Genomic DNA, 26,297 nt, shown 5'->3' on the forward strand with positions numbered 1-26,297 from the left:
GCTACTTCAATTTTAGTTTATAAGAAGAATTTCATTTCAATGCTTTTATAAATAAGAAAGTTGGAACTGCGCATGCGCAAACCTACATTTTGAAGCTAACGTTTGATTTTCCTTTATTCCAAGTGCCTATGTATCAAATTTCGTTTAAATACTTACTAAATAAAAAAGTTTGCAATTCGGTTTATAAATGGTCGAGATGCGAAAAGGGCACCTGTGAATTTTGAATCCATTCGATTGAACTTTTGGCATTGCGTAATATATCGCTGAAGCTATCCCCATATTGAATTTCATGCAATTCAGTTCATAACTAACGGAGATGCAAAAGCGATCGGACATTTATTTCTAACCAAAGTTATCATTCACACGGACAGATAGAGGGACAGACAGACAAAGGAACAGACGGACAGACCAACAGACAGACGACAGACAGCAATACAAAATTATAAACGATCTCTAGGATGGTTAAAAACGGCAAAAGTGTAAAATTATGGAACATGTAAAAAACGGGTTTTTGGTTTTTTTACAATAACTTTTTTAGCAATACACGCAGAAAAAATTCCTTACCTCGTGCAAGCCTCGACACCATAACGAACCAAATAGCGAAAAAAGTAGAACAATAGCTCTTAAGATAAAGAACTAGTAGCGTATCAACGAACGAGAGGAAGGACGGACGGACGGACGGACAAAGTGGCCACAATAGCGCATTTTTAATTTTATTTTTGTGGAAATGCGCTAAAAAGAAAAAATGCTGTGAACATTTTTTTTACAGTTTTTGAATATTGTCACACGAAACTGCCTTAGGGACATATAAAAATATCTATGGTGTTATTCCATAAATGCACACTATTATAAAGATCTGATGCTGCTAGCAATGCAGAGTTTTTACAATAATCAATAATTCTCCATAAGTAAGCCTCATTTTTATGAATCATAGCGACCTTGTTTTTTGAAGTTAACAATTTGAGCAATAATGGCAATCCGAGTAGAGGGCAACACTTTGATAATGAGAAAGTTGTATTTAGTGATACTGGGTGTTCACAATGAAATGGCAAATTTTCAGAAGTGCCATAGCTACTTTGTTTTCAAATAGAACTGCCACTATTTTATTTCGCTATTCGATAGTGTTCTCTTCAACTTTTATAAGGGATGCTCTATGTCTAAACTTCGTAGTTTTTAAGTTATTCAATACTTTTCACGAAAGTGGTAGCTACCAATTAATTATAGGTTTATACCCCGCAGTAGGCCGTGATAATAAAAAAGCAAAAGACTACCCTCAATTAATTATTTACAAGTGTACTCCATATTTCGTAGTAAAGTAATAAAAACTAGCTCATCTTCACTTTTTCAATTAATCTTATTTTACTACGAAATATGGAGTACACTTGCATCAGCAAATAATAAACCGATACAACGAAATATCGAAGGATCCTCAGTATTACAATCACTTTTAACGACAATTTATTTTAATCTTACAAAATACATTTTATAGTTAACAAAAATGCATCAATTTCATGCCTTGGTCATTGTGATAATAGTTTTAATCTTGTTCCCAGCGATATTATTGCAATAACGATAATATTCCTGGTCTTTTTCCCAACGAGCTTGGTGCATAAATAACGATTTTGACATGTTTTGATCAAAATCCACATGGCCGCCAAAAATAGATCAAATTCATGTTTTGGCCAGTAAGATAGTCTCTTGGTCTTTTTCCCATAAAGATTGGTACATAAATAACGATTTTGACATGTTTTGATCAAAATCCATCTAGTTGCCAAAAATAAATCAAGCTCGTGTTGTCGTCATTGAGATAATGCTCTTGGTCTTTTTCCCAACGATCTTGGTACATAAATAACGATTTTGACATATTTTGGTCAAAATCCATGTGACAAAGCGAAAGTCCGAACTCGATACATGACCTAGGGAATGAAATTTGTTGGTTTCTATTATATTGAGCCCGCAGTTTTTCCTGTTCCTGTTCCTGAACCAGCTTCCTGAAAATCAATAGCGTCCGTCCTTAATGTCCAAAGTACACGTACACCAAATTGCAACACAATGGACGACTTTTAAAAAGGGTTAGAGCGCACACGAACGGACGGACGGACGACAATACAAAACTATAATGGATCTGAGGATCATTAATAATTTGCGGTACTTATTTACTTTAGGGCATTCTTTTATTTTTTATTATCACGGTCTACTCCGGTGCATAAACTTGAAATTAATCAATGAGTAGGTACTTTTGTAAAAATGTATTAAATAACTTAAAAACTAGGTGGTTTAGAAAAGGTAAAGAAAACACAAAGGATTATCGAATAACGAAATAAAATAGTGGCAATTGGGAAAGTTTACCATTTCATTGTGAACACCCTGTATCACTAAATCTCACTTTCTCAATATCAAAGTGTTGGACTAACATTATTAGGTACTCAAATTTATTTCATAACTTAAAAAAAACAATCTGGCTACGATTCATCAAAGTGAGGCTTGCTTACGTGGCGTTATTCAGAAAAAAATAGAATGGCAACATTGACAAAAAATGAAAAAGTGTTCAATGTCGAATGTCGAAGTTAACAAATGACATCGAAACAAGTAAAAATATATGTACAGGGTGTTCTATTTAAAAAAATCAGTTGTTTATTTACACCGTAAAAATGGGTAACCCTGTACATTCAAAAATAATTTCTGTACATGCGCTACCATCTATCGTTAACATTTGCACAAAAAAATTGTTTATAGTTTTTACGAGGTATGAGCTTAGAAACACCGACGCATATTGTTGTAGGACCCTGTACACGTAAAATACGGGTGTAGCTGAGGATCTACGAAAACGGATTAAATCTCGGAAAAGTATATCGAAACAGTTTTTATTTTCCTGGATTGGAAGAAACAAGTAATAAATAGTATATTAAAGTACAAGTGTCATTTGACGAAGATTGTCGCACGAGGCAGTTTGCCGCAGAAGCCGCGTAGCGGCGAATGCGGCAAAAGCCGAGTGCGACAAGTAGACAAATGACACGTGTGCTTTATACTATTTTTTCTATTTCGACTTTTATTTTAAATAATAAATTATACAAATTATAAATATTGCCTTTAGGCGTTGTTAGGTAATTTTATTCATTCAGTGTATGTTGGTAATAGACACAATTCATTTATTTTCACGTTGGCTAACCTGATTCCTGTATTTTCAAACTTCAAACTTTTAATTAGGTATTTGGTCATAATTCCATTTTGCGGCAGTTACGATGAATACGGATGACAAACACGTCTCTTGTACCCCATCGGAGATCCAAGAGATTGCCAATGAAGCGACGTTAAATTTACTGCCTGTAAAATCGAAAGTAAAGTACGAGGAGTACAAAATTTTTGAAAACTGGCTCACCGAGAAGGGGAGTTCAAAAAGTAAGCTAGAATGTACTGCTGGCATATTTTACTACGCTAAGTAAAAATAAAAAAAAGTTCTACCCTTTGGAGTATATATTCAAAATTAATCGGAATTAATACAATCGGTCAAGTTCCTCGTACGTTATTTACACTTTACAGGTTATGTTTAGTTTTGATTTGACGGATACCGTTGACAGCAAAAAAGCAAGGGGTACCAATCCAACAAAATAAAAAAAATAATGCGTTTCTATTTCTTTCGGCATCATTTCTGTCTAGAAACGCACGCAAACTGGGCCAATCAAGTACGGTTTCGGTATTGTTTCCACATCGAAATAGAAAAAATATTTTTCGTAATTTACAAAAATCATCAAAATCATAAAGGAAAAAAATCGCGAGTTTTTCCAATTTTGGCAAATTCCGCGAATTTACAAATTTTATTATCTTTCCAATGAGCCCAAAACATTTAAAATTAGTAGTTACTGAGATACAAGCGTGATTCCGAACTCTGTGACGTGATCCACCGGCCTCCCTTCCAAATTTAGTTAGAGAATGGGCGGCCAAACTTTAACAGTTATTGGTTTCATGCCTACTATAATATCTAGCGACAAAGTTTCATTCCTGATACCTGTTACTAAATTCAAATTTCGAAAAAGGAAGCAAAGAGGAGTTCTGAGTCGTAGATTAAATATACAGAGTGTTACATATGAGTATGTAAAAAAAATTGGGTGATAGAGGGGATCAAAACAAGCACTTTTTCCAAATAAACCGAGGGCCTAACCGCTAACGTGATTCGTTTGGGAGCCACCCCCAAAAAAGTGGTGAAATTTGCATTTCCTCTTTAATTCTTTTCTCAGCAACCATAAGAGTTGGAAAGACTGGTGGCACGTCTTTTAATAGGTTTCCGATTTTGCAAAAAAAAATTTTCAAAATTTCTACCGCGAAAAGGCGCAAACCCTAAACAGGGGTGCGAAAAAAAATTCTGATTTCGACGAAATTTGGCATTGGAAGTTTTTGAACATAAAAATCACAAATATGAAATTAGTTTTAGAAAATTCGAAAAATGGGCCCCTTTGCGTGAAGTCTATATGGCCAGTGTTATCTCCTTATTGTTAAACAGGTAGGGCTATCATGGGCTTGATCCCGTTAGGGCCTTATAAATAAAAAAAAATTAATTAATATGATTTTAGCTTTGGACGAGATAGATAAAAATTGCTTTTTTTTGCATGGCCACTTCACTATTATGTATATTACATATAACTTATTTAAGATTAGAATATAAAAACCAGAAAAATCAAGATATTTCGAAAACTATCAGGGATAGGTATAGGACATTATTATCAAAAGTTGAAGGTTTTTCGAGGACCTAAAAGATGACAGAAAAATATACAGGGTGTCCCATTTTAAAAAAGTGAGATTTATTAATATGAAGTTTTGCAACTTTGGACCTACCAAAAAAACACCCTGTAAGCTATATTTTTAATGTTTCATAGTAGATGTATTTATTTGACTATTACTTAACCCAGGATAAGATATAAAACCTGGAATCAAAAATTAAGTAATAATTTTGACAATATACTGACGCTTGCAAATACCAAATTTTTCTTACAAATCGAATTATCTTTAAAACTACTAGCTTTTGGGATATTAACCATATAATAAAAAAGACGTACAATTTCACGTAGAATTCAAAAATGCATTCAAATTACAGGAGGTTATATTTAAAAAAAATGTACCATTTTGGCGCCCTACTTCGTGGGCGCACCCTGTATAATTCCGAATATGTTTAAAATGTGGAGAATATTCAACCATATCATAATACAAAAGCACTCTATCGAAAAATCTTATCTTCATGGCATTAAGTTACTCCCCGCAATCGTTGACTCACCCTGTACATACTTGATGAGTTAAGGAACAAAATTGTCGAACAGTTTTTTTAAATCGCTTTTCAAACAAAAGTTATACTCATTTGAAGATTTGGCCTTCGGGTCACAAAGTGTCCTCCGCCTACTGATCCCCTCTACCAACCAATTTTTTTACATATTTATATGTAACACCCTGTATAAACAACCATACACGAGTAGAAACCATGAAATGGACAGTAATTCTAATCACACATCTCGTGGAATCCTGAGTCTAACTAAGTACAGAAACTGAAATTCCAGTAAGAGGCAATGACCAAGGCGCACATAATACCAAAATCTTCTATTTGAAATTTGTTTGAAAAGATTCCCGTCGAGGAAGACATCGTGGATATTAGAAAAACGTGTTTTGCTTTTGATAACGACGAGGGTCAAAGCGTTGGTCCACTTGTTATTGATTGTATCTGTCGGATGATAAGATGGTTGTCCGGTTAGTGTGGACATCTTTCGATAAAGAACCAATTTGTAAAAATGGTTGCATGCACTTTACGAGTGCGTGGAATTGTTATAACTCTTCGCCGATCGCACTGATATTATTTATTCAATGATTGTTACGTAACACAGGGCAAGTTTCGAATCACAAACGCACTTGACGCAACCGCCTAAATCTAGGAATATAATCCTTTGTTGGCAGTGGACCTACTTGGCTTTTTCATCTGCCAAAACCCCATCTACGCACGTCCTTAGATTTCCAAATTCGACGTTTTCCATGCGCGCAAGTAATTAATGTGGCGATACGAGCGATAACAGTGGAATTAATCACGCGGATAGCTAAGGATCGCTGTTGACTTTTTTTTTGTAAATTCTTACGTTACTAAAAAATTGTATTATTGTAAGCGATAGATGATAATAATGTATTCAACCTTTGGTATGAGATAATTAACTGGAACCTCATTGGTTATGCACAAATAAATAAACACATAACCAATATAGAGAGAAATTAGTTCGAAATTCGTGACTGATAACAATAGTTTGGAAAATCTAGCTTGTACTAGTAAGTAGGTACATTATGTAGAAGCCTATACCTATACATAACGAGAGAACGGAGGCGCCAACGCAAGTTCTTTGCGTCTATAATAAATCAAAGAATCTCGCATGTACTTGAAGAATGCAATCAGATCGCTGTGATGCGTACAGCACACTTAATTACTTTACACATACCCAAGGGAGATCTGATAAAGATATATGTTCAGCCCTGGCGCCCGACTCTGAATTTACGATGGCCTATAGATGAGACACGAACAGCCAAGGCTACTGAGTAAGAAAATTTAGGCGCCACCGTGATATCAACGCCGGCCAGTTACAATTCTACTACAGTATGAAGAAGGTGATTTATATAAATGTAATTATTTATAAACAACGGGGCTTCCGGTATTAACATTTAAAGAAAAATTTAATTAACGCCACACCATTTACGTCTTCCCTCTATATATAAGCATCGAATATTGCCTTTAATTATTCATTTCGAGGTGTTTTTTTAACAAATGTATTTAAATTGCCGAGTTTTCCATCAAACTTGCACGGTTACGTTATTAATAAAGTGTGCGATTAGTGAAGTGTGCCGCGTAAATTAACGAATGTACTCTTTAGCACCTACGGCGGATGTGATGAGAAGTCGACGTTTCGTCTACAATTTTCCAAACATCACCATGTCCACGTTATTGTTGTCGATATTGGGCCTAACCCTTGGAGCGCCGCAATGCTCGATTCTGAAGGATATCGCTCCGTGCAAGTGCAGCAATGAAACTTACAAAATCGAAATTACCTGTGAGAAAATGGCCTCGTACGATCACCTCGTCAATACGCTACGAGATAAATTCTTGCCAACGGAAAAAATCGTCCTGGAAATAAGTTCCTCGTCTCTACACGATTTGCCACAAAGAAGTTTTAAGGAATTAAATTTGAACATCAAAAACCTCCAGTTGCACCACGACAACCTAACGTGAGTACAATTATCAGAATATTATCGACATAAATGGACAACGCGTGATTTTTTCCAAATATTTTCACTGAATTTCATTTTTCTAATTGCTTATCGTCACCATACAGTAGAGATCATTCAAAACAACGCTGTCTGATGCAAAATAAACTCCGCGTAATTATCAGCACTTCCAATTTTCACGACAAAAAGTCATTACATCCAAGGAAAACCTCACGCTTCAAATTATCACAAAGTATTTGACCTTTGTGTGATAATGACGTATCGATCTAGACTTGGGATCTTTACGTAATTTACCTTCCATTCTCGCACCACCAAAATTCGCCCAGGTATATTGGAAATTGCTTCCATGAACATTAAGGCAAAATACACACCGACGCATTTACGTAGAAACTTATTACGTCACTGAAGATGAAATTAAAACTTATCGTTTGCGTCAGCGCTTACAAATTTCGGCAATTTAATTCACCTCTAGCTTAATTTATGGCAACTAAAACTACTCCTACACGGCTCACTGGAAGAAACGAAAGTAGTACTTCTGTTTACAATACCAACAACATTATCTATCCAAAATGATGAGCAAATAAGAGCGATAACTCCCAATAAGTCTTTACTTTGTTGCTGTTAAAAACAATTTAGATACTGAAAACGAATTGTTGTACGTCTAGACGATAGATCAACGTTTGAGCTAGTCTTTTATGTAATCACAATTGCCCTGACGGCTTGGAACGGAGTTTTAAGATTTCAGAAGAATCACTTCATTGCCCACCTTCGCGCCTCGGCCATGCTACCATTATAAATTGTTTCTGTTAATGTAACCTAGACCCAGGACAAAACCACAGATAGAGTTTGGTACACCAAACAACCATATAGTGCGTGGACATATCCTCGGAAATCCGCGGGATATCCTTGGGTTTTCATGGATATCCATGGACATCCACCGACCGGTTATACACTTGCAATTATACCAGGGCTCAATTAACTAACTGGCACTGGCTTGCATCAGGGGGGCTATAAGAAAAACCTCGAACGGAGGAAGCGTCAAAAACGAGGTAGAAAATCTCTCGAAAAATGACATTTTGATTTCATACCAAAAAATGCAGCTTTGCTGCTTTTATTACTATTGGTATTTGTACAAATGAGAAATTTTTACTTAGACTTCGCAGTTGCACTTTATAATTCTAGTAGTGCACTGGGCGTAATTTCAAAACGAACCATCCAATTGTTATTGGTAATTTTGAAAAAAAAACAAAACACGTCCATTTAGATAGCTAGGGGGAGTTTACTGGAATGTTTACCTTGGTTTTAGAATTTACCATTGCACCCCCACCTATTTCAACTTTAACATATAATATGCACAGTGACACATCTTGTAAAGGCCGTAAAATTCTCTTTACAAAAAATGACGGCAGAACAATAAAATTGATGTTTATGTCAACGGAGTCAGTGTGTAAGAAGCCGATACAACGGAATACCTAGTATTTACCGTCATTTTTTTAATGACCATTTATTTTAACCTTGCAACTTCGATCCATATCAAATTCATGTCTTGGGCACGGTCATTTTTTTTTCTTTTTCCCAAAGATCTCGGTGCAAGAATAACGATTTTGACACAGTTTTTCCCGAGGTTTTTCCTGTTCCACTCGCGGTACTAGAACGTTTGGTGCTGTTGAGCCAACTTTGTGAAAATTTATAGCGTCCCATCTTAAAAATCCAATGTACCCGTACACCACATTTCAAGATGATCGGACACTTTCAAAGAGTTATAGCGACCACAAACAACGACCAAAAATTAAAAGATATAAAACGTATCTCGGGATTTTAGCTAAGAGTTATAGCGAACACAAACGAACGAGCGGACAAAAGAACAAACAACCATACAATAAACTATAAAAGATCTTCTCAAGTAACCTAGTCGTAAATTTTGGATGAAATGTGCGAAAATTAGGTGCTCGGTCAATTTACCACAAATTTTACGTTGAACAGTCGCAAAATTGACTAATGTATCCTCGAATGTATCTATGGGACCTGATCATAACATTTTAAGTACACGTTTTACAAAAATTTTGCAAAGATGATTACGAGAATTGACTTCTGCAAATGAATGTCCCAAAGAATTGATGAAAATCCTAATTTTTCGAAAGACGTATGCATTCGCCATGAATGTACTTTCTTCTTGAACGGATTTGTATACAAACGCACGTATTGGAGTACTCACACTTGTTTGGAAAATCAAGTTTGGACAGATAATTTTTGGCACGACATTCCTAGAAGGAAATTTAACAGGGCAATTCTATCAGAAGTGATCCACCTTCTGATCACACAATCTTTAGAGAATCAAGTGGACGACAATAAGAACGTGTCGCTAGATTAAAGAATTTCAGCAAAGACGGGGCTCCGCCGCATTATGCTGTAATTGCTGTGACCATTAGACAGTGTCTCAATCGGCAGTAGTGAATCGATTGGCAGAAGGGATGCCATAAAATGGCCACCACGATCTCCCTTACACATTTTATATTATTTGTATTTCTGTAAAGAAAATATATCTTTTAAAATTCATTTGATGGAGGGGAGGGGGGGCATTTATGCTGAAACTTACGATTCATCATGTTACTGTTTGGCCTTTTTCCCAAGAAAATAGGTGCATAAATAAAGATTTAGATCGATTTATGGCAATAGAGTGATGGATGCTAAAATTAATTTTTCGTAGTTCCACATCTGAAACCCATAAACTTTCATATAGCGAAAACCCGAAACTGATAAGAGTTCTTCTTCCCAAGAAAATCGATACATAACGATTTTGACATTTTTTGGCCAAAAATGTGTTGATTTTTTGCCCAAAAATGTGTTGGTCACAAAAAATATACATGGGTCACTTCCTGAGCATTAAGCAATTGACCCAAGAAAATTGATGCATAAATAACGATGTTCATATCCTTTGGGTTAATAGTTCATAGTTTCCTAATTCGTAAGGTAAATACCGGAGTAGTCACCTTCTGCAGAGGCACCTCTAAATAGCATTATGCGGGTACTCTGTAATTGGGCGCATGCCTGTAGAGGGCCCAGAACTAAGAGAGGGATAATAAATAAATAAATAGTTATTTACATAAAAGTCAGGAAAATGATACATTACTGGCGAGGAAATATTAAAGTGCTGGGGCCGAGTACTTTAATTTCCGAGTCAGGTAATGACATTTTACTGGCGAGTTTTGTATTAAATTTTACGAAATCGTCTTTTAATACAAAATTTCAGTTTTTATATATAACTTTTGATTAATGTCAATCTGACAGTGATGACAGGAGTCATTATAGACATTTGGAAATGCCAAAAATGCGGCCGGTAAAGTGACGGTGCGGCCGGTAAAGTGACACGTACGGCCAGTAAAGTGACAAGCGGCAGGAAACGTAGTCTGCTCTGCCTCTGTCATGCAAACTAAAATTTCCTGACAGAAAGAAAGGTAGAAGAAAGAAATGAAGGTTTCAGGACGATTTTGGATAAAATATTTTGTTCGCCAAAAATACACATATAACCTCTAGGTCATCTAGCGATGGAGTTTGGTCTTTTTCCCAACAAAATTGGTGCATAAATAACAATTTTGACCGATTTGGAGCAATAACACGTGATGAATGTCAAAGTTAACTTTTGATAGTTGTCCACCTGGAGTCCATAAGCTTTCATATAACGAAAACCCGAAGTCGATACGAGGTCTAGGGACTGAGCTATAGCACGGAACGCCATACGGACGGACGGAAATGTGAAGTCATAAGCGCTTCACTTTGGCGGGGGCTCTGCTACAGAGTACTGCCCCGCGACCACGGTTGGTGCTGCAGGGTCACCACTGGCAAGATAAGAATACTACTTTTCAGAGATACAATTTTGTTTAGATAGGAAAACAGTTGCGCTATTCCGAGCACAATTAGGTTCTGTATCGGAACTAAAAATATCAACAAGCAACCACATATTAGTGTTTCGAAGAATTTAAACATCGTCGCCATCTTGTAAACCAAACCTTGGTAGTTTCGTATTGGCGACTACGCCCAATCGAATGTATAATTAACGAATTTTTTAGGCATTCTAATATTATTGCAAACCGATATAGGTACCCATGTAATTACTTTTGTTTGTAACACCCTTTATATATTATGTGAACCACTTAAAATTGAAAAAATATAATTTCATGTAAAATTCTATTTCATTATTTTCGATATTTTTAAAAAGTATTGAAAAACAATGTTTTTAACTGTCACGTTACTATGAGATAGGCCAATCGCAATCGAAGCTTCTTGGAAAACTAGGCGGATAATCTAAAATCATTTTCACAATATTCGATATTCCTCCGGATAAGAAAATTTTTCCTATACCTATACGGGCATAGAAATTGCGATACTCTGACTGAACAAGATACCATAGTCCGTATTCAAAATGTGCTCTTGTCATTCGCACATGTTCGCACACCTTTTCCGGAATTTTTCGCACTCTCCTTTAAGAGTTCGCTAAATTGGGATAAGAATTTTTGAAAATTTTTCGCAAAAATAGAAAGAGCATACGCAAAAACTGGACCTAATCGGTTAATTCCATCTTCCAATGTGATAAAAAATTAAAAAGCAAAAGTAAATTTTGGGACGAAAGCATTTTCCATATTTTAAAGAAATTTTAAAGACCAGATAGTTCGTGTTTTTGGGTTAGTTGGGCCAAAAATTTGAATTATTGAATAAGGACCTGCAGTGCCGTTCCGTAGAACGTCCCGGCCTGGTCATGCAAACATAATACCCGGCCCAAAAAATTGAAAATACTCATACTCATATTTACAAAAAAAATATATTCTTTTATTAGTCCACTAAAAGTCAACTGAGGTTGAGTTAGCATTAATTAGCGTTTAGAAAGCAGGTAGAGTGGGTAAAGCTAAAGATAGGATGGCTTGCAGCCTTGCACTTGCGTTGTGCAGTGAGAACAATGGTAGATTTGTCGGTGACTCCAAATAGTTATTTGTGTACCAAGGCCGTAAAAGTGATCTTTTTTGGCCGAAGCTGCTGTTTGTGGCCGAGGCGGTAGCCGAGGCCGCAATTCAGATGAGGCCTAACAAATCACTTTTGGCCAAGGTGCACACAACATTTTTTAGGCGATCATCAAAAAAGAATTCAAAAATTTGCTCATAAACATATTTTTTCTGAAAATCATAGTTATCTTAGACAATTAAAAACAAAGCATTTCCTGTCATATGTAATAAATTATAATTAGCATCTTTGCGTGTGTTTTGTGCGTATCAAAATGGGTGATAGCGACAGTTCAGATACCCAAATGAAATTTTGGAAGCTGCAAGCGTTGCGCTTGCGATGATATAAAAGCAGGCGTTTGAGAGTAAAAGTACAATCGCAACTTCCTCGGTTGAACAAGATTTTAATAATGTCAAATGCAATTAAATAGGTCCTTCGTAACTGTGGCTTCCAAGACGTTATAGTTAACGTACAATTATTAGAAACCTGATTACCTACTTTGATGGTAGGTATAGGTAGCTACTTGTGTTCTCGGTTAATTGCTGGTCATTCTTCGTATAATAATGTAAGCAACAACATCTTCCTCATGTTTTGGTTCTACACTTCAAAAAGGTCTCTGCAAGCAGCAAAGATTGAAACGTCAAACTATAATTTTAAATGTGAACATTGTGATTACGCAAAATAGTGTGAAACATTCCTACAAGTCTGAAAATGAAAAAAACGCACGTGGATGGACCAATCCTCGATAGGGACAGACCAGATAGACGCTTTCTATCAAACAGATTACTGGTTCTCACACATCAGTTTCAAATAAGTACCTACAGTTTGACAGATGTGTACAATAAAGTAAAGTTTGACAGAAGCGTACAATAAAGTGAAACTTTATGGCCGCAAAAGCGACCACAAAATCAACGTTTTTGTGATGATAGTCTAAAAAAACATTTTACCTCAGTCAGACTGAATAAACAGACTATAAAGTGCCTCGTTTATTATTTTTTCGTATGTGTTTCCCGGCCCTGCATTGTCCCGGCCCGGTCAACCACTGTCCTTTCATGACCTCGACGGGACGGCACTGAGGACCTGGCATCTTCACGCGATCTCCTCAGATTATCGGATATACAGTGTGCCCCCCGATTGTTTGACCGTCTCTTGTAAAAGACAAGCAACTTTCGAATTGGATTTTGAACTTCTGAGGACCAGCCCTACTTGGTGGGAAACTAATTAGCATATATTTCAAAACAAATTGGGTACCTACCTTCAGTTCAGCACCTCGTACAGTACCATGGTCAGTAACAACTAAATTTAATTTTAAAAAAGTATAAATTGTACACAACTCTTGTGCAGATAAAGGGCATTTTTTTTAACCGAAAATTTCATCTAATTACAGAATTGTATATCTTATAATATGTGTCGTGCTAACGTTCCCTTTGTGAATACCCCCTTCCGACACTTTATTTTCAAGATATTCCCTTCGACTACACCAATAGATATGTTTAGGAGGAGGGTGGTAGAAATTAGTTACTTTTGTGAAGAGCTTTCATTAGAGTACCATGAAAGAACCAGTCCCCCCCCCCCCCCCCGTCTTGATAAGGAACCAGAAAGAAGGGGGGTAGTTGGTAGAAAACAGTTCCTTATGTTATGACCTTTAATTAGAATGCCATGAAAGATAAAATCAAGGGTGCCACGTGTTACACCATAATGGCCTTTTTCGGTCTGTTTAGTCGCCTTTACGCTTCTGTCTTCCCGACTCTTATCACGCCCGCTAAACACGTCCTCCGTTTCCTTTGCCGTTCATTCAGACAGCCTTGACGACCCTTTTCTACTTTGTTTTTACGGTCTTGCTTCATTCTCCCCTTTGCTTATACATATGCCTCTCGCGAATGATTCGTGTCCCCTTCGCGATTTTTTCAAGAATTTATTCCGTTTTCGCCTTCTTCGCCCTTTCTTTATATTTCTACCATTCGGGTCCGTATTAGCGTTTCTCATTTTCGGTTTTTTGTCACTTCTTTTCTTTATGCCTCGTTCATGCTTCCTTTTCCGTAACGTCTGTTCGTTTAAACGTCTTCAAAATCTCATACGCGTTTTCAATATATCTTCCTCACGCTTCTTTCTTACCTCCGTCTCTACACGTCTCTTTCACTCCTTTTTTGTGATTCCTTTACGCCTCGTTCGTCAACGCCCCTTCTCTGTTCCTTTTTTCACACAAACATCATTCAAGTCTGTTTCTTATTCCCTGCTGGTTTTAAATGTTCTTTTACGTCGCTTTCTCGTGACTTTCACGCTCTCTTCATCACCTCTTCTTCGCACTTTTTGGGGAATTTTTCGAAAGAAATTCACTTTATGTGAAAGTTCAGTCCGTCCGCCTATCCTTCGTCTAACTCGAAAATTAAAATAATGGTTTTATCGAAAAATATCTTAGTTTTTTTTCTCCGGTTTTTTGTAATAAAACCTGGCACAACTTCTGTAGGTTGTATACATAAAATAAGGTCTTTCCGAGGGTCTTTCGAATATCTTAATACATTATTTTTCGTTTCCGTATGCCTAACATACATATCCAAAATTTGAACAAAATCCGTCTCGGAAAATTGCTAACGTACGTACAGTCTAGATCTCGATCTAGATCGAGGTCTAGATATAACAAATGCAGTATACTTTACACGTATTTCTGCTTGTAAAAAAGTGCCAAATTCTTCACAGAACAGCTTCCTAGCTCCAACCAAAAATCGCGCTTAAAAATGGAAAGTGCGGGGAAAAACGGTTCAAGATAAATGGAACACCCTGTATATAAATTAATTGAGTCACCCTCAAATATTCAACATTACGGAACTGGTAATCGCATTTCACAAAATAAATGACTGCTACAACCTCGGCTACACGCCATTTCGTGTCGCTTGTGAAGGTGCAGTTAAACCCCAATCAATCATCCTCTACAACTGGTATCTTTTGTAGGCAAAAATTCATAATCCAACAACTATCGTATATAACCCGCTCTTTAGTTTCGTTCTGTTTCGAATTCCATTCTTATAATTCCAATTACATCGCGATAGTCGATCATTTTTACCATCCTGGTCACTCCTGGCTTTTGGGCAGTAGGCACCACATTAGATTTTTACGGAATGATTTTAAAATTTTTATGTAAACATGACACATCATTATTTTTCATTCCGTAAAAATCCAATATGGCGTACATAAGAAATAAGAAAGTAGTAGCCTGTAGCTTCTACATCTAGCGTGCTATGTGAATTCTGATAACAGATTCAGATTCTCCGAAAAACAGGACGGGAACTGTTTATTTCTGACCGTTTAAGCTAGGAAAAATGAAAACAACATTTTCAGTTTTTCAGATATATCCTCTCAGTTGTTTTCAAAGATGTTTCAAACATTTCAAAAGCGTTTTTTAGGTCACAAAAGGGCCATTTAACCTACACTGTGTCTCACCGTTGCGGAGATCCCAATGGTGAGCCACGAATGTGAGCCACCCTGTACAGGCATAAAGGATGTAAGACTGACAAAAAAAGTCTTTTTTAAGAGCAGGAAGCTGTTTTGTCAATAATTTGGCTTAGGCTTAAAGTGTTTCTTAGTCGCAGAAAATGACGTGCTCTACATTTCGACTTTTTTTGTCGTCCTCTTCAGGACCACAAACTCAAGAAATTAACACTAGGTATTTCAAAAGGTGTCTTTTTTTGAGTGTCATTATTGCGAGTTTGGCGGTTTTAAGGGTACCATTTAGGGAGCCATAGATGCGAACTCTTCATCTCACAATCTTAATGGTCATGGTCCAATTGTTTTGGAATGCCAACTTTGTTTATACATAAATTGTGAAGACAAATACCTAATCTCCCTGTCTATATCAGAGTGTCTGTCTTACCGGCACGTGTTGATGTAATTTGTTTATTTATGTAACTCGATTAATTCAATTAGTAGCGTATCATTTTGTCTCCACCCTACACCAACTTACGACATTTGACGACCTTACTGGAATTACCATTATCGAAAGTACTGATTAAAGTTAACATAAATGATTATTATTCAAATTCAGTATAGTAAATTATCTATTGTTATTGAAGATAATAAACGATATTCATTCAGAAATCATGTGAACGCCACAAAGATGAAGATGTCGCAATACTTGACAAGTTGATCTTCAACCTGCGACTTTCATGAAAAGTGTCTGACGTTATTAACTCGAAATTTGGTTAAATGCCTCGCGACAATTTTCACTAGCGGGAGGGTTCTAGAAAAAGTCAATTGTGTAACATTCTAGTGATAAGGAAGTTTCCTAACACTGTTTTTTTTTGTCTTCTCGCAACTTATCGTCTTTTACAAATTTGAAAGTAAAAAACATTTTTGCAAAATTTTAGAATATGTACTCTTTCCCGAGCTCTTTCCACTTCGGCTATTGAGCTATAGGGATGTCTTTAATAGCAATCGAATTTTGGGTACTATTTGATAGCGAGACAACGTAACAGTAATAACAATAATGAGCGACAATATAGGTCAAGAAAGGCTAAACGACTTAGTTGCGGAGATGATTGAGTTTATTAAATATGAAACCTATTCCGTTCTACCTGTAAATCGTCAATACGGACCTATCGTAAAATTCCATCAATTAATCTTTAAACTGACTTTCGGGTCCACGAAATTGTAAGGACGAAAAACAATCCTTCATTTTTGTTATAATTATACGCATGTTTGCCCGCTCACGTGTCTTTCAAACAAAATATTTTCAAAAAACATCGCGCAATGACGCATAGAAAGCAATTCACGTTGTCGTTATCGGTGCCAAAGGGCGTAACCTCTCAACCTGATGATATACCAATTGAACGATTCCTATAATTGATTGAGCGATAAAATTCTACCTACACGTTCGACTTCTGACTTCCTCAAGAACAATGTCTAACAATTATTGCTATTTAAATGGTACAAAAAATACGATCTGCAGGATGACAATTTTACTATTTTGGGGATAAATTGTTTTAATTAATATATGGTGCAAAATTCCAGATTGTTATTTAATTTTAGCAATTATACATGGTATTTGTTTGGTCAGCACCTCCTCCTACTTGTAAACCACTTCGGAAATGTAGTGCACGGAAGGTTAAATAAGTATCAGAAATCAATAAACATAGGGTATCTAACATTGTTTATACAGGGTGTCCCATTAGTGCGATATGGGACAATATCTCTTGACAGGGCGGTGCTACAAAAAAAGTAAGTTTTTGAATGCATAAATCTTTAACAAAAAATATGCAAAATTCTTTGCACAATTCATTGTAATAAAATATAACACTGCACTTCAAATAACACCCTATACATACAGAAATATTTTTGCGTTATATATATTGGCCCAGTAAACAATTTTGTGCTCGCGCCACACTGTCTAAAGTGGTGCACCCTAAGACCCAGCTGTAAAATTAAGAGAAAAAAATAAATCACATTTTTTTTAATTTCAATTTTATAAAATTAATTGTTTGAAATTTCATTATGTACTGTCCTTTTTGGTCCCCTTTTAATCCCTCCATTACCCCTCCAGTATTTATTGTAAAAATTTAGTAAAATTTCAAAGATTCTAAAACACTCTTGGAGAGTCTACTTCTCCCTGTCCTTTTCACCTTCTTCAATCCCTTAGCATGTGTTCTATATCCTCTCCTTCCTCTCAACAGATTCTACATTTTCTTTCTTCTTCTTGTCTCCATTTCTCCTTCGCTCTCTCCCCATTTCCACATCTGCAGAATCTCGCCATTATTTTAATGTTTTCTTTCCCTCCCATACAAAATTTAGTAACAACTCCCTTATTAGATCCTTTTAACTATACTAATGCACTCTCTATCTGCTCACTCTGTTGTCTGTTGTATTTGTATTCCTCTCCTCCTTTCAACCTCAACCCATCCGTATCCATTTCTTTCATATGTTTTTCTTTATTCCTCTTAAATTCCTTTTGCGTTCATCCCCGTTGTCAATCATTCTTTTACCAATTCGATTTCTCTTTCACTCCTCTCCTCGCACCTTACCGCCACGCGTCCTGACGCTATCCTTATCTTCTCGACTTTGGTTTCCTCCTCTGGTGTCTCTCCGTTTAGCCCTGATACCCTTCTAGTTCATCATTTTTTTCATCTGTTCTACCTCTGTTGCTATTACCTCTGCATCGTGTCGTCCGTGTATGCAGGGAACGATACCTCCCTTCTTCCCACTACGATCCCCCCAACTTAGTCATGTCTTAATACTTTTTCCATGACTGTTATGTAGAGATTAAATAAGATTAGCCCTTTGAATATAAATTTAGGCTAAGTGGACATCCCTGTCTTAGTCCCGAGCTTAGTCCTTTACATGTCCAAAACACTTCAAACTCCTTCCCTTCTATTCTTACTCTTAATCTTGTCTCTTCATATAGTTCCTTGATTCCGCCCTTTAGCTTTTTATCTATTTTTCCATCTTATATCATCTTCGATACTCTTCACCTTTCCACTCTGTCAAACGCTGCCTATTCCTTTCAATATTTTCTTTCAGTGTTTTTCCATTTTTTTAACATTAACATTAATTTATCTATAATCGTATTCTAATTAGAGGTCTCAACGAAAGGAACCGTTCTACCAACTACTGCCCTTCTTTCTGTCCTCTTATCAAAGTACGGGTTGGAGGGGGGGGGGGGGAGTGGAACTACTTATATCCTTCATAGTACTCTAATGAAAGGTCTCAACGAAAGGAATTAATTTCTACCAACCATAGCCCTCCTCCTCGACCTCTTATCGTGATCGGGTATATTCCCGCGATTGAGACGTATCCAACAAAAGTTTTTCGTTTAAAAAAAATGCGCTTTATCTGCACAAGAGTTGTGCACAATTTATTATTTTTGAATGTCTAAGTTTATTAGATACTATAAATTACATATTTTTTAATTGCCAATTTATCGCCACAAACAACAGATAATCTTATTTCCATTCTTCTCAGACTGTTTAAGTCGATTATTTCCAGTATAGTGCAGTCTTCAAACTTTTATATTTGGAAAACACTGTATTTCTCAAAAAGATTTGTTCCGTCTTTACTTATACATTCTCTCCATAACATAATCATTACAAGTGTAAAAATCAAAGCGGCAAATTTGTTTTTTTTTTAATTTTGAACATGCCAGTAAGCTACTTGTAGCTGTGAATGCGGAAAAAGAACAGATACAAACTCTACGAACCTAAAGACTCTTAGAAACTTTTAAGAACTCTTAAACTTTCCTCAGCGTTCCTCAAAATAGCTTTTAAACACTATAAAACACTCTCAAAGGTTCCTAGAAACTATGAACGTTTCTGAAGGCACTGAAATCATTGGGACTTCTGGAAGTCCTTAGAATGTTAGCAACTGTTATTAAAATGATATTCACCAACGACGACATGATCCACGTGGTCGATCAACGAGTATTTACTTACTTAGTATACTAATAGAAAAAGTAACAAAGAAAAACAGAATCTCATCCCACGTACGTAAAGTTCTTGTGGTCTAAAACCGAATATCTCACGCTGAGTGCTCGATAAAAAAAACTATTTGGGACCGCGCACTGGACGATCTGGTGACCCAACACCGAATCTTCTAATTCTCTTCCCCTGGACTAATCCCTACTTCTCGTAAGTGACACGCCTCAAAACCGGGGCGCGTGAGTTAACGCGGCCATCTTTAATCATGAACAAATCAAATTTGTTCAGTCCCACGAACCATTCAAAAGCCAGCAATCAAACTCATGACCGTTTAATATTTCCCATTCAGCGCTTTCCATGGACCCACATGATAATTACGCATTATGCTGACCTAGCTGTTTTGTTGGGCACGTAAAACCCACAGGATTGTATTATCGCCTGTTAACGCCCGTCGGACTGGCGCCGGTAACTTTCTCAAACTGTCAACACTCATGACACACACGAAAACCAGTAACCTGTAAAATTATAAATCGCCATTTTAGGCGAAACTCTGTATACTTACCCTCTGATGCTTATTTTACAAAATGAAAAATCGAAAAATGCTAGAGAGCTCCCGTTACAATTTTTTTCGTCCATCCTACATATTAACACATTAAATAAATCAAAAACGCAAACTTTCTGAGACGTCTGAGTACTGAGAACGGACGGCCATCACAAGAGTGGAAGCGGATGGTGATATTACAGTGAAGAAGTAGTTCAAGTAAAATTGTTGGTGTAATCATTCATTTCGGAAATCACGTTACGTCAGCAACAGAAATTTTAAAAGTACAGCCCAGAGTTCTTGTTAGAGAATATGCAATTGATAATATATTAAAATGTGATACGATTTGGTCGGGTGCTTTAAAGTTATCTGTAGCGAGGAAAACCAAAGAGAATTTTTATAATTCGGGTTCAAAAGGTGCACTTAGATTTAAACCTTTCGATTACTATTTAAATTCTCTAAACCCAACTTCAAGTTTTCGCTAGAAGGTACACTTAAAAAATTATTTACTTTATGGTATGCCGTTTTTGATTTTCGTCGAATACAAATTCCTAGATCTTGTATAATGAATTGCACCTTTTATTGGCAGTTCAAATTACGGTCATTCAAAATTTGCGACTACAAGTGCAGAACCATGAAAAATATTATAATTACGAATTACATAAAATTCAATAAATCCATTCTTCTAGAGTGACTGGGGTTACAGAATTTAATTTCGCGCTTTTAAAACTTCCACTATTATTCGATTTTGCCGTAATAATTTCTAGTGCGCAAATAATACTTTGTACATAAGGGTCACGAAAACTTTCATTCACGCATTTAAAACTTCCACTATTGTTCGACTTTACCGTAATAGTTTCTTAGTCGCAAATTATCTCTTGGAAATACTGGTCTAATTCACGCATTTATTTTACACGTACGTTACTATCGTATTTCTGGTGTTCATTTTCTGATATTTTTCTATTTCTAATGAATTGCGACCATTCACAACATTCTAAACAATTGAAATGTACATAAAATTTAAAATCTGGTGAGTCCCAATGTAGTAGATCACACTCAACACAATGTTATACAGCAATACATTCCAGTCCTCTTTACTCCAACATTCGCTTGAAGCACATTATTCGGAATTCGATGGTGTCTCTTGATAGCTAGACAATCCTTATATCTACATATTATTTATGTAGTAGGTATATCCTGTTAACTTATTGTCGTTTCAGATCGCTCTCGCCTTCTTCATTCATGGGATTACCGCAAGTGAAATTTTTCAGTTTGTCTGACAATAACATCGGAGTCGTCCCAGAAGCGATACTAGAAACACTCCCGCACATCAGCTCGTTGAATCTGGGAAGATGCGGGATTCAATACATAACGGATAGAAACTTTAAAGTAGGTAGTTACCATTACAATTGTTACAATCACATTGTACTGGCTGATTTTCAGAGTTTACCCAATTTAGATACACTAATGTTGGGCGGTAATCAAATATCACAAATGGATTCGAACTCCTTACCTAAGAACGTAATCCATCTGCATTTAGGAAGAAACAAGATAAAGGATCTGAACGGTACATTAACGAATTTGACAAACCTAGAGTGGTTCTTCATCAACTGCAATGAATTAACGACACTTGAAGATCAACTGCCTTTGGTGGCGCCCAACGTTATATTAGTACATGCTGGTCATAATAAGATTGAGAAATTACCGCAACATCTCAAAACCTACACCGGACTATTGTCGCTGTTCGTTAACAATAACAGACTAACATCTTTGGATGGGGTGATCTCTAGAATGAAAAAGCTGGAGAGGGCGCAATTTGAGTACAACAGAATTAGTACAGTAAGTAAAGCATACCATTATATTAGCAATAAAAGACTTTATTTACAGTTAACCAAAGAGGATTTCCTAGAGACGGAATCATTGGATTGTCTCTGCCTGGGAAACAATCTTGTAACGTCACTAAACAACTCGCTGTCACCACTGAAAGGCATAACCATACTCAATTTGACTCATAATTTGTTAACAGACTTTTCTCTACAAGAAATTAAGGGGTTGATGAAGCTGCGCATAGTCGATTTATCTCACAACAAAATCAGCACAATTTCCGGCCCGACAGCAGTAAGTTGAGGCGATCTTCTATGACCGACTCTACTCGCAATTTTCAGAATTTAATTGAATGGGAGACGAAAATAACCGTACTGTTGTTGAATAACAATGAGCTGACCACACTGAACGGTGCGCTTTCCGGATTGCCCAGTCTGCTGACCATCAATTTGAGCCATAACAAAATTACGTCGATCTCACCTGACGATTTAGTTGGTCTCGATCGTTTAGAGGTTTTGAACATTTCGCACAATAATCTTACGACACTTGAGGAAACTGGAAAGGTAGGAAAGTTTAGATATAGGAGGGCTGCCTATATTGGACCAGTTTGGACGTTTTATTTTTCGGTCTATATTTGAATCTATAGCATACTTGCAATTTGTATTTTCTTTTTCTTTACTCAGGCCACGTTGCATGTACAAAATTAGAAATTCCAAACCCCTTTTGTTAGTTACCTACGTCATGCAACTGCAGGAATCGGTTTATTCCTGAATACAAGAAGATTATGATATATTATACAGTAATACTAATGGCGATATCCCTTGGTCGATTAAACTCGAAGTACTGACTGATCAAAATAATTGATCCAAGTCTTACAAAGAAAAATCGATGCAAATTCCTAGGGGCCGTATAATGAATGACTACATTGACTGGCAGTTCAAGTTACGGTCACGCTAATTTAGTGGATCCAAATGGATGACAAATATCATTATTTGCGTAAAACCAACCGCTTCAGACATGCGAATAATTACAACATAAAAATTATGAAAGTCCATTTAGTTTGAAGAATTAAGATGACAGAATTTCATTTCTATGCTGTTGTCCGTATTCCCAACAATAACCTCTATTTCACAATTCAACTTTATCTTAACTTTGATGCGTTTAAAATTGCCGCTATTATTCGTATTTACCGTAATAGTTTCAAAGTCACCTCATTTGTAAATGAGGGTCACCAAAAAAACCTTAATTCGCACCTTTAAACTTTACGCGTTTGTTTTACACGTACTTAACCTCGCTACCGCAGGCGCACTAAATTTCTCCGAAAGTAATACACGCTCTCGATTATTAAAGTGTCACCACAAATAATTAAGCCACCTTCCGCTAACTTACAGATAGTCAACTGAACCCTGTCTCACTTCTAGGCGCGAATCCTCTTTTTCACAACTAAAACACACCCTACGGTAATTTACAGACACAAAATAAAGTCTATTCTACGGTAGTTTACAGGTAAATTCAAAATCAGGAGTCTGTGGCCCTACGTCATTAATTTGTGAATCAATTTCGGATAGGTGATTTCGCACATTTGTTACATGTTGCAGGGTTCTAGCGTGTGTTCGAAATTGGTCCACAAGTCAATGAAGCATAACTACATACTCTTCATTTTAACTTGTCTTCGCCGACCGCTCAACGTGAATGGTAATTTTCATAAAATAAAATTACCTTCCACTAACTCACAGGTGCTTGCTCTAACTCTGGTCTTGTATCGACACGAATTTTGACGCAAAATATAAAACCATCCTGTGGTAATTTACAGGTGTTTGACCCAACGTCGCTTGTGGCTGAACACGAATATAAAAACAAAATATAAAGCCCCCTGCGGTAATGTACACGTAATTAACTTAACCCATTTCCAGGCGCGAATTCTCCTTTTCATCAATCTGGCACGCCCTACGGTAATTTACAGGTGGGTGACTTAACTACGCCTACGCGAAGTTTCTTTTCACAAAATATTGCATTGCCTGACGGTTCTTTCAGAACAGCCAACTTTCCACTGGTCTTTTTTTATTGACACCCATCACTTGACGTACGCGCTCCTGCTACACCAATTAGTCTATGATTATTAGAAGCAGTTTTTTAGATCGCCTCTACTTTATTTGTGTTAGTTCAATAAAATTACACCACATATAGAACACTGTAACGTAATAGGTTTAAATCATCAACGGTCCAAATCAGGAAGTGGTCGAATATAAACATCCTCTCCCTATGACATGACGAGTGTAGAAGTATCAACATGTCTGCACAACAATATATATTATTATTATTATCTAGGTAAATGTATAAGATCTCAATTTTTACAGACTGTGCTACCGTCTCTGAATGAATTGATCGCATCGCATAACAGCATCAAGATCCTAAACCAAGATTTCCATGGTCTTCCCGTTTTATGCTGGGCCGACTTGTCCAATAACCAAATAGTTGCGTTGGGTAGAGACTTAGTCCGCAACACGCGGTGCAAAGAACAATACACTTGGGGTACCTTAAAGATTTTGCTGCAAAGTAAGTAGGTTTGCAACGCTCAAAACTAATCTAATTGTGACCTTTGTAGACAATCCAATCTTGTGCGATGCAGCCTTGCCAGAAATAGTAGCATCTATGGAAGTTAACCACACCAGAATTAGTGGCGTTTCGCATTGCGCGCCGTTAAATGAACAACCGACTACTGCCAAGCCAAACGGCTATTTAGGTTTCGTACCAGAGCATGACATCAACAGTGTCCTAAACACACATCCCACATACCAACAACCAATACCATACGCCCATAGTCACCATTCACAAAATGAGTTGGTTAGTAGTTATCAAGAACCGAAAGACACGGCGCTCACCACTGACGCAAGCAATCCAGACAAGCAGATAACACCTTCCTTCGTAGAACCAAGCGTTCCAGAACCGCGGCCAAACTTGGAACAGACACATGATTCGACCAATTCAAATAACGTAAAACCATTGGACGATTATGCTAGCGTTGAGGTATCAAATTCCAAACATAACAAGTTAGATCCATTACTAGAAACGCAAATCACAAACGAAAATGCACAGACAAAGGTAAACGAACCGAGCACATCGGGCAGTGGGAGTCACTCAATCGAGAAACCCTTAGATCCCGTAGCGCAACAGAAGCAACTGGATAAGTTAACAATGCAAATTGAGCAGTTAAGGCTGCAAGTGGAAGAACTGACGGTACAAAACAAGATACTAAGCCACACGATCAATCAGTCAGTAGCGCCAATAACAGAAAACAACAAAACGGAGCATATTCAATACGAAGAAGTTGCGATACACACTCTACCAAACGATGAGCCCTACCTCGACAAAGTAAAAAAACTGACATTTTAAAACGGGAGTAATGACAATTTGTAAGTAAAATTGCCAAAAACTAGTCATTTATTTTGAAAACTTAAACACTCTGTTTCGCTGTTTTACGAAAGGAATTGCAGCCGGGAGTATTCTATGTTTCTTCAATCATAAAGAACAGTATAATTATTTTTAATTAGTACAAACTTTATTATTCGCTTTAAAGCTTGTTTCGTTCAGAGTAAGTTTATGAGGCCCTCAACCGCTGTAAGCTAACTCTGCATTGTTAACATTAATATTTGCCTAGCCTAGCAGACATTGTGATATGATGTAAAGATTTTATATTTATATAAGCAATCATGTAGTAAAATGAGAAAGCTAACGTTGTATATACATTTCTCTGAAATATTTTTGATAACTTTTTGTAGTCATAGAATTGTAAATTTACTCCAAATATGTACAATGTATTTATATTTGCAGTATCTTAGTTCACATAGGATTTTATGTAAACTACATATTATACAATTAAGCTAAGGTTTAAAAACCGGTGACAGTACATAAATTCTTTATATTATTGATGATATTTATCGCATATTTGGTTTGTTAAATTATGGAAATGTTTTATAACACATAAAAGTGTTAAAAATGTTAGATTTTGTACCTGGAAGATTTTAATAAAAGCATGTGCTTGTACACCCATCTTTATTTTTTGCAGTTTAAAAATGAGGCGCATAAAACTCGAACATTTGAATATAACTTTTATATTCAAAGCTCGAACTCATGCTAGAAAATCGTAAGGCAGCTAGAAACAATTTGCATTTCGCCTAGTAAGTGATAATATAGGCAACCAACAATGTTTATGGCATCGACCAGTAGTTATATTGCGCAGAAACTCAAAACTATAGAGTTGATGCTGGTGTTAAATCGAATCTCTGCAATAGATAGGT

At 36.5% G+C, this 26,297-nt stretch overlaps 1 protein-coding gene across 3 annotated transcripts; it reads left to right on the forward strand.

Moving 5' to 3' along the window:
* Positions 1-6,241: 6,241 nt before the first annotated feature.
* On the forward strand, positions 6,242-26,043 carry LOC116174004 (leucine-rich repeats and immunoglobulin-like domains protein 1). 3 transcript variants are annotated; one of them, XM_031491780.1, is made up of 8 exons: positions 6,242-7,242; positions 21,396-21,564; positions 21,619-22,014; positions 22,063-22,293; positions 22,341-22,562; positions 24,357-24,555; positions 24,605-25,101; positions 25,157-25,237. In XM_031491780.1, the coding sequence occupies exons 1-8, from the start codon at positions 6,878-6,880 to the stop codon at positions 25,163-25,165; spliced, it is 2,088 nt and encodes a 695-aa protein (XP_031347640.1). In that variant the 5' UTR covers positions 6,242-6,877; the 3' UTR covers positions 25,166-25,237. The 3 variants fall into 3 exon arrangements, with proteins under 3 accessions (XP_031347640.1, XP_031347639.1, XP_031347638.1); XM_031491779.1 differs by having other exon boundaries at positions 6,243-6,627; positions 6,891-7,242; positions 24,605-26,043; XM_031491778.1 differs by having other exon boundaries at positions 6,243-7,242; positions 24,605-26,043.
* Positions 26,044-26,297: the final 254 nt, after the last annotated feature.

The sequence above is a fragment of the Photinus pyralis genome, unplaced genomic scaffold, assembly GCF_008802855.1.
Source record: "Photinus pyralis isolate 1611_PpyrPB1 unplaced genomic scaffold, Ppyr1.3 Ppyr1.4_LG6, whole genome shotgun sequence".
Lineage (NCBI taxonomy): Eukaryota > Metazoa > Arthropoda > Insecta > Coleoptera > Lampyridae > Photinus > Photinus pyralis.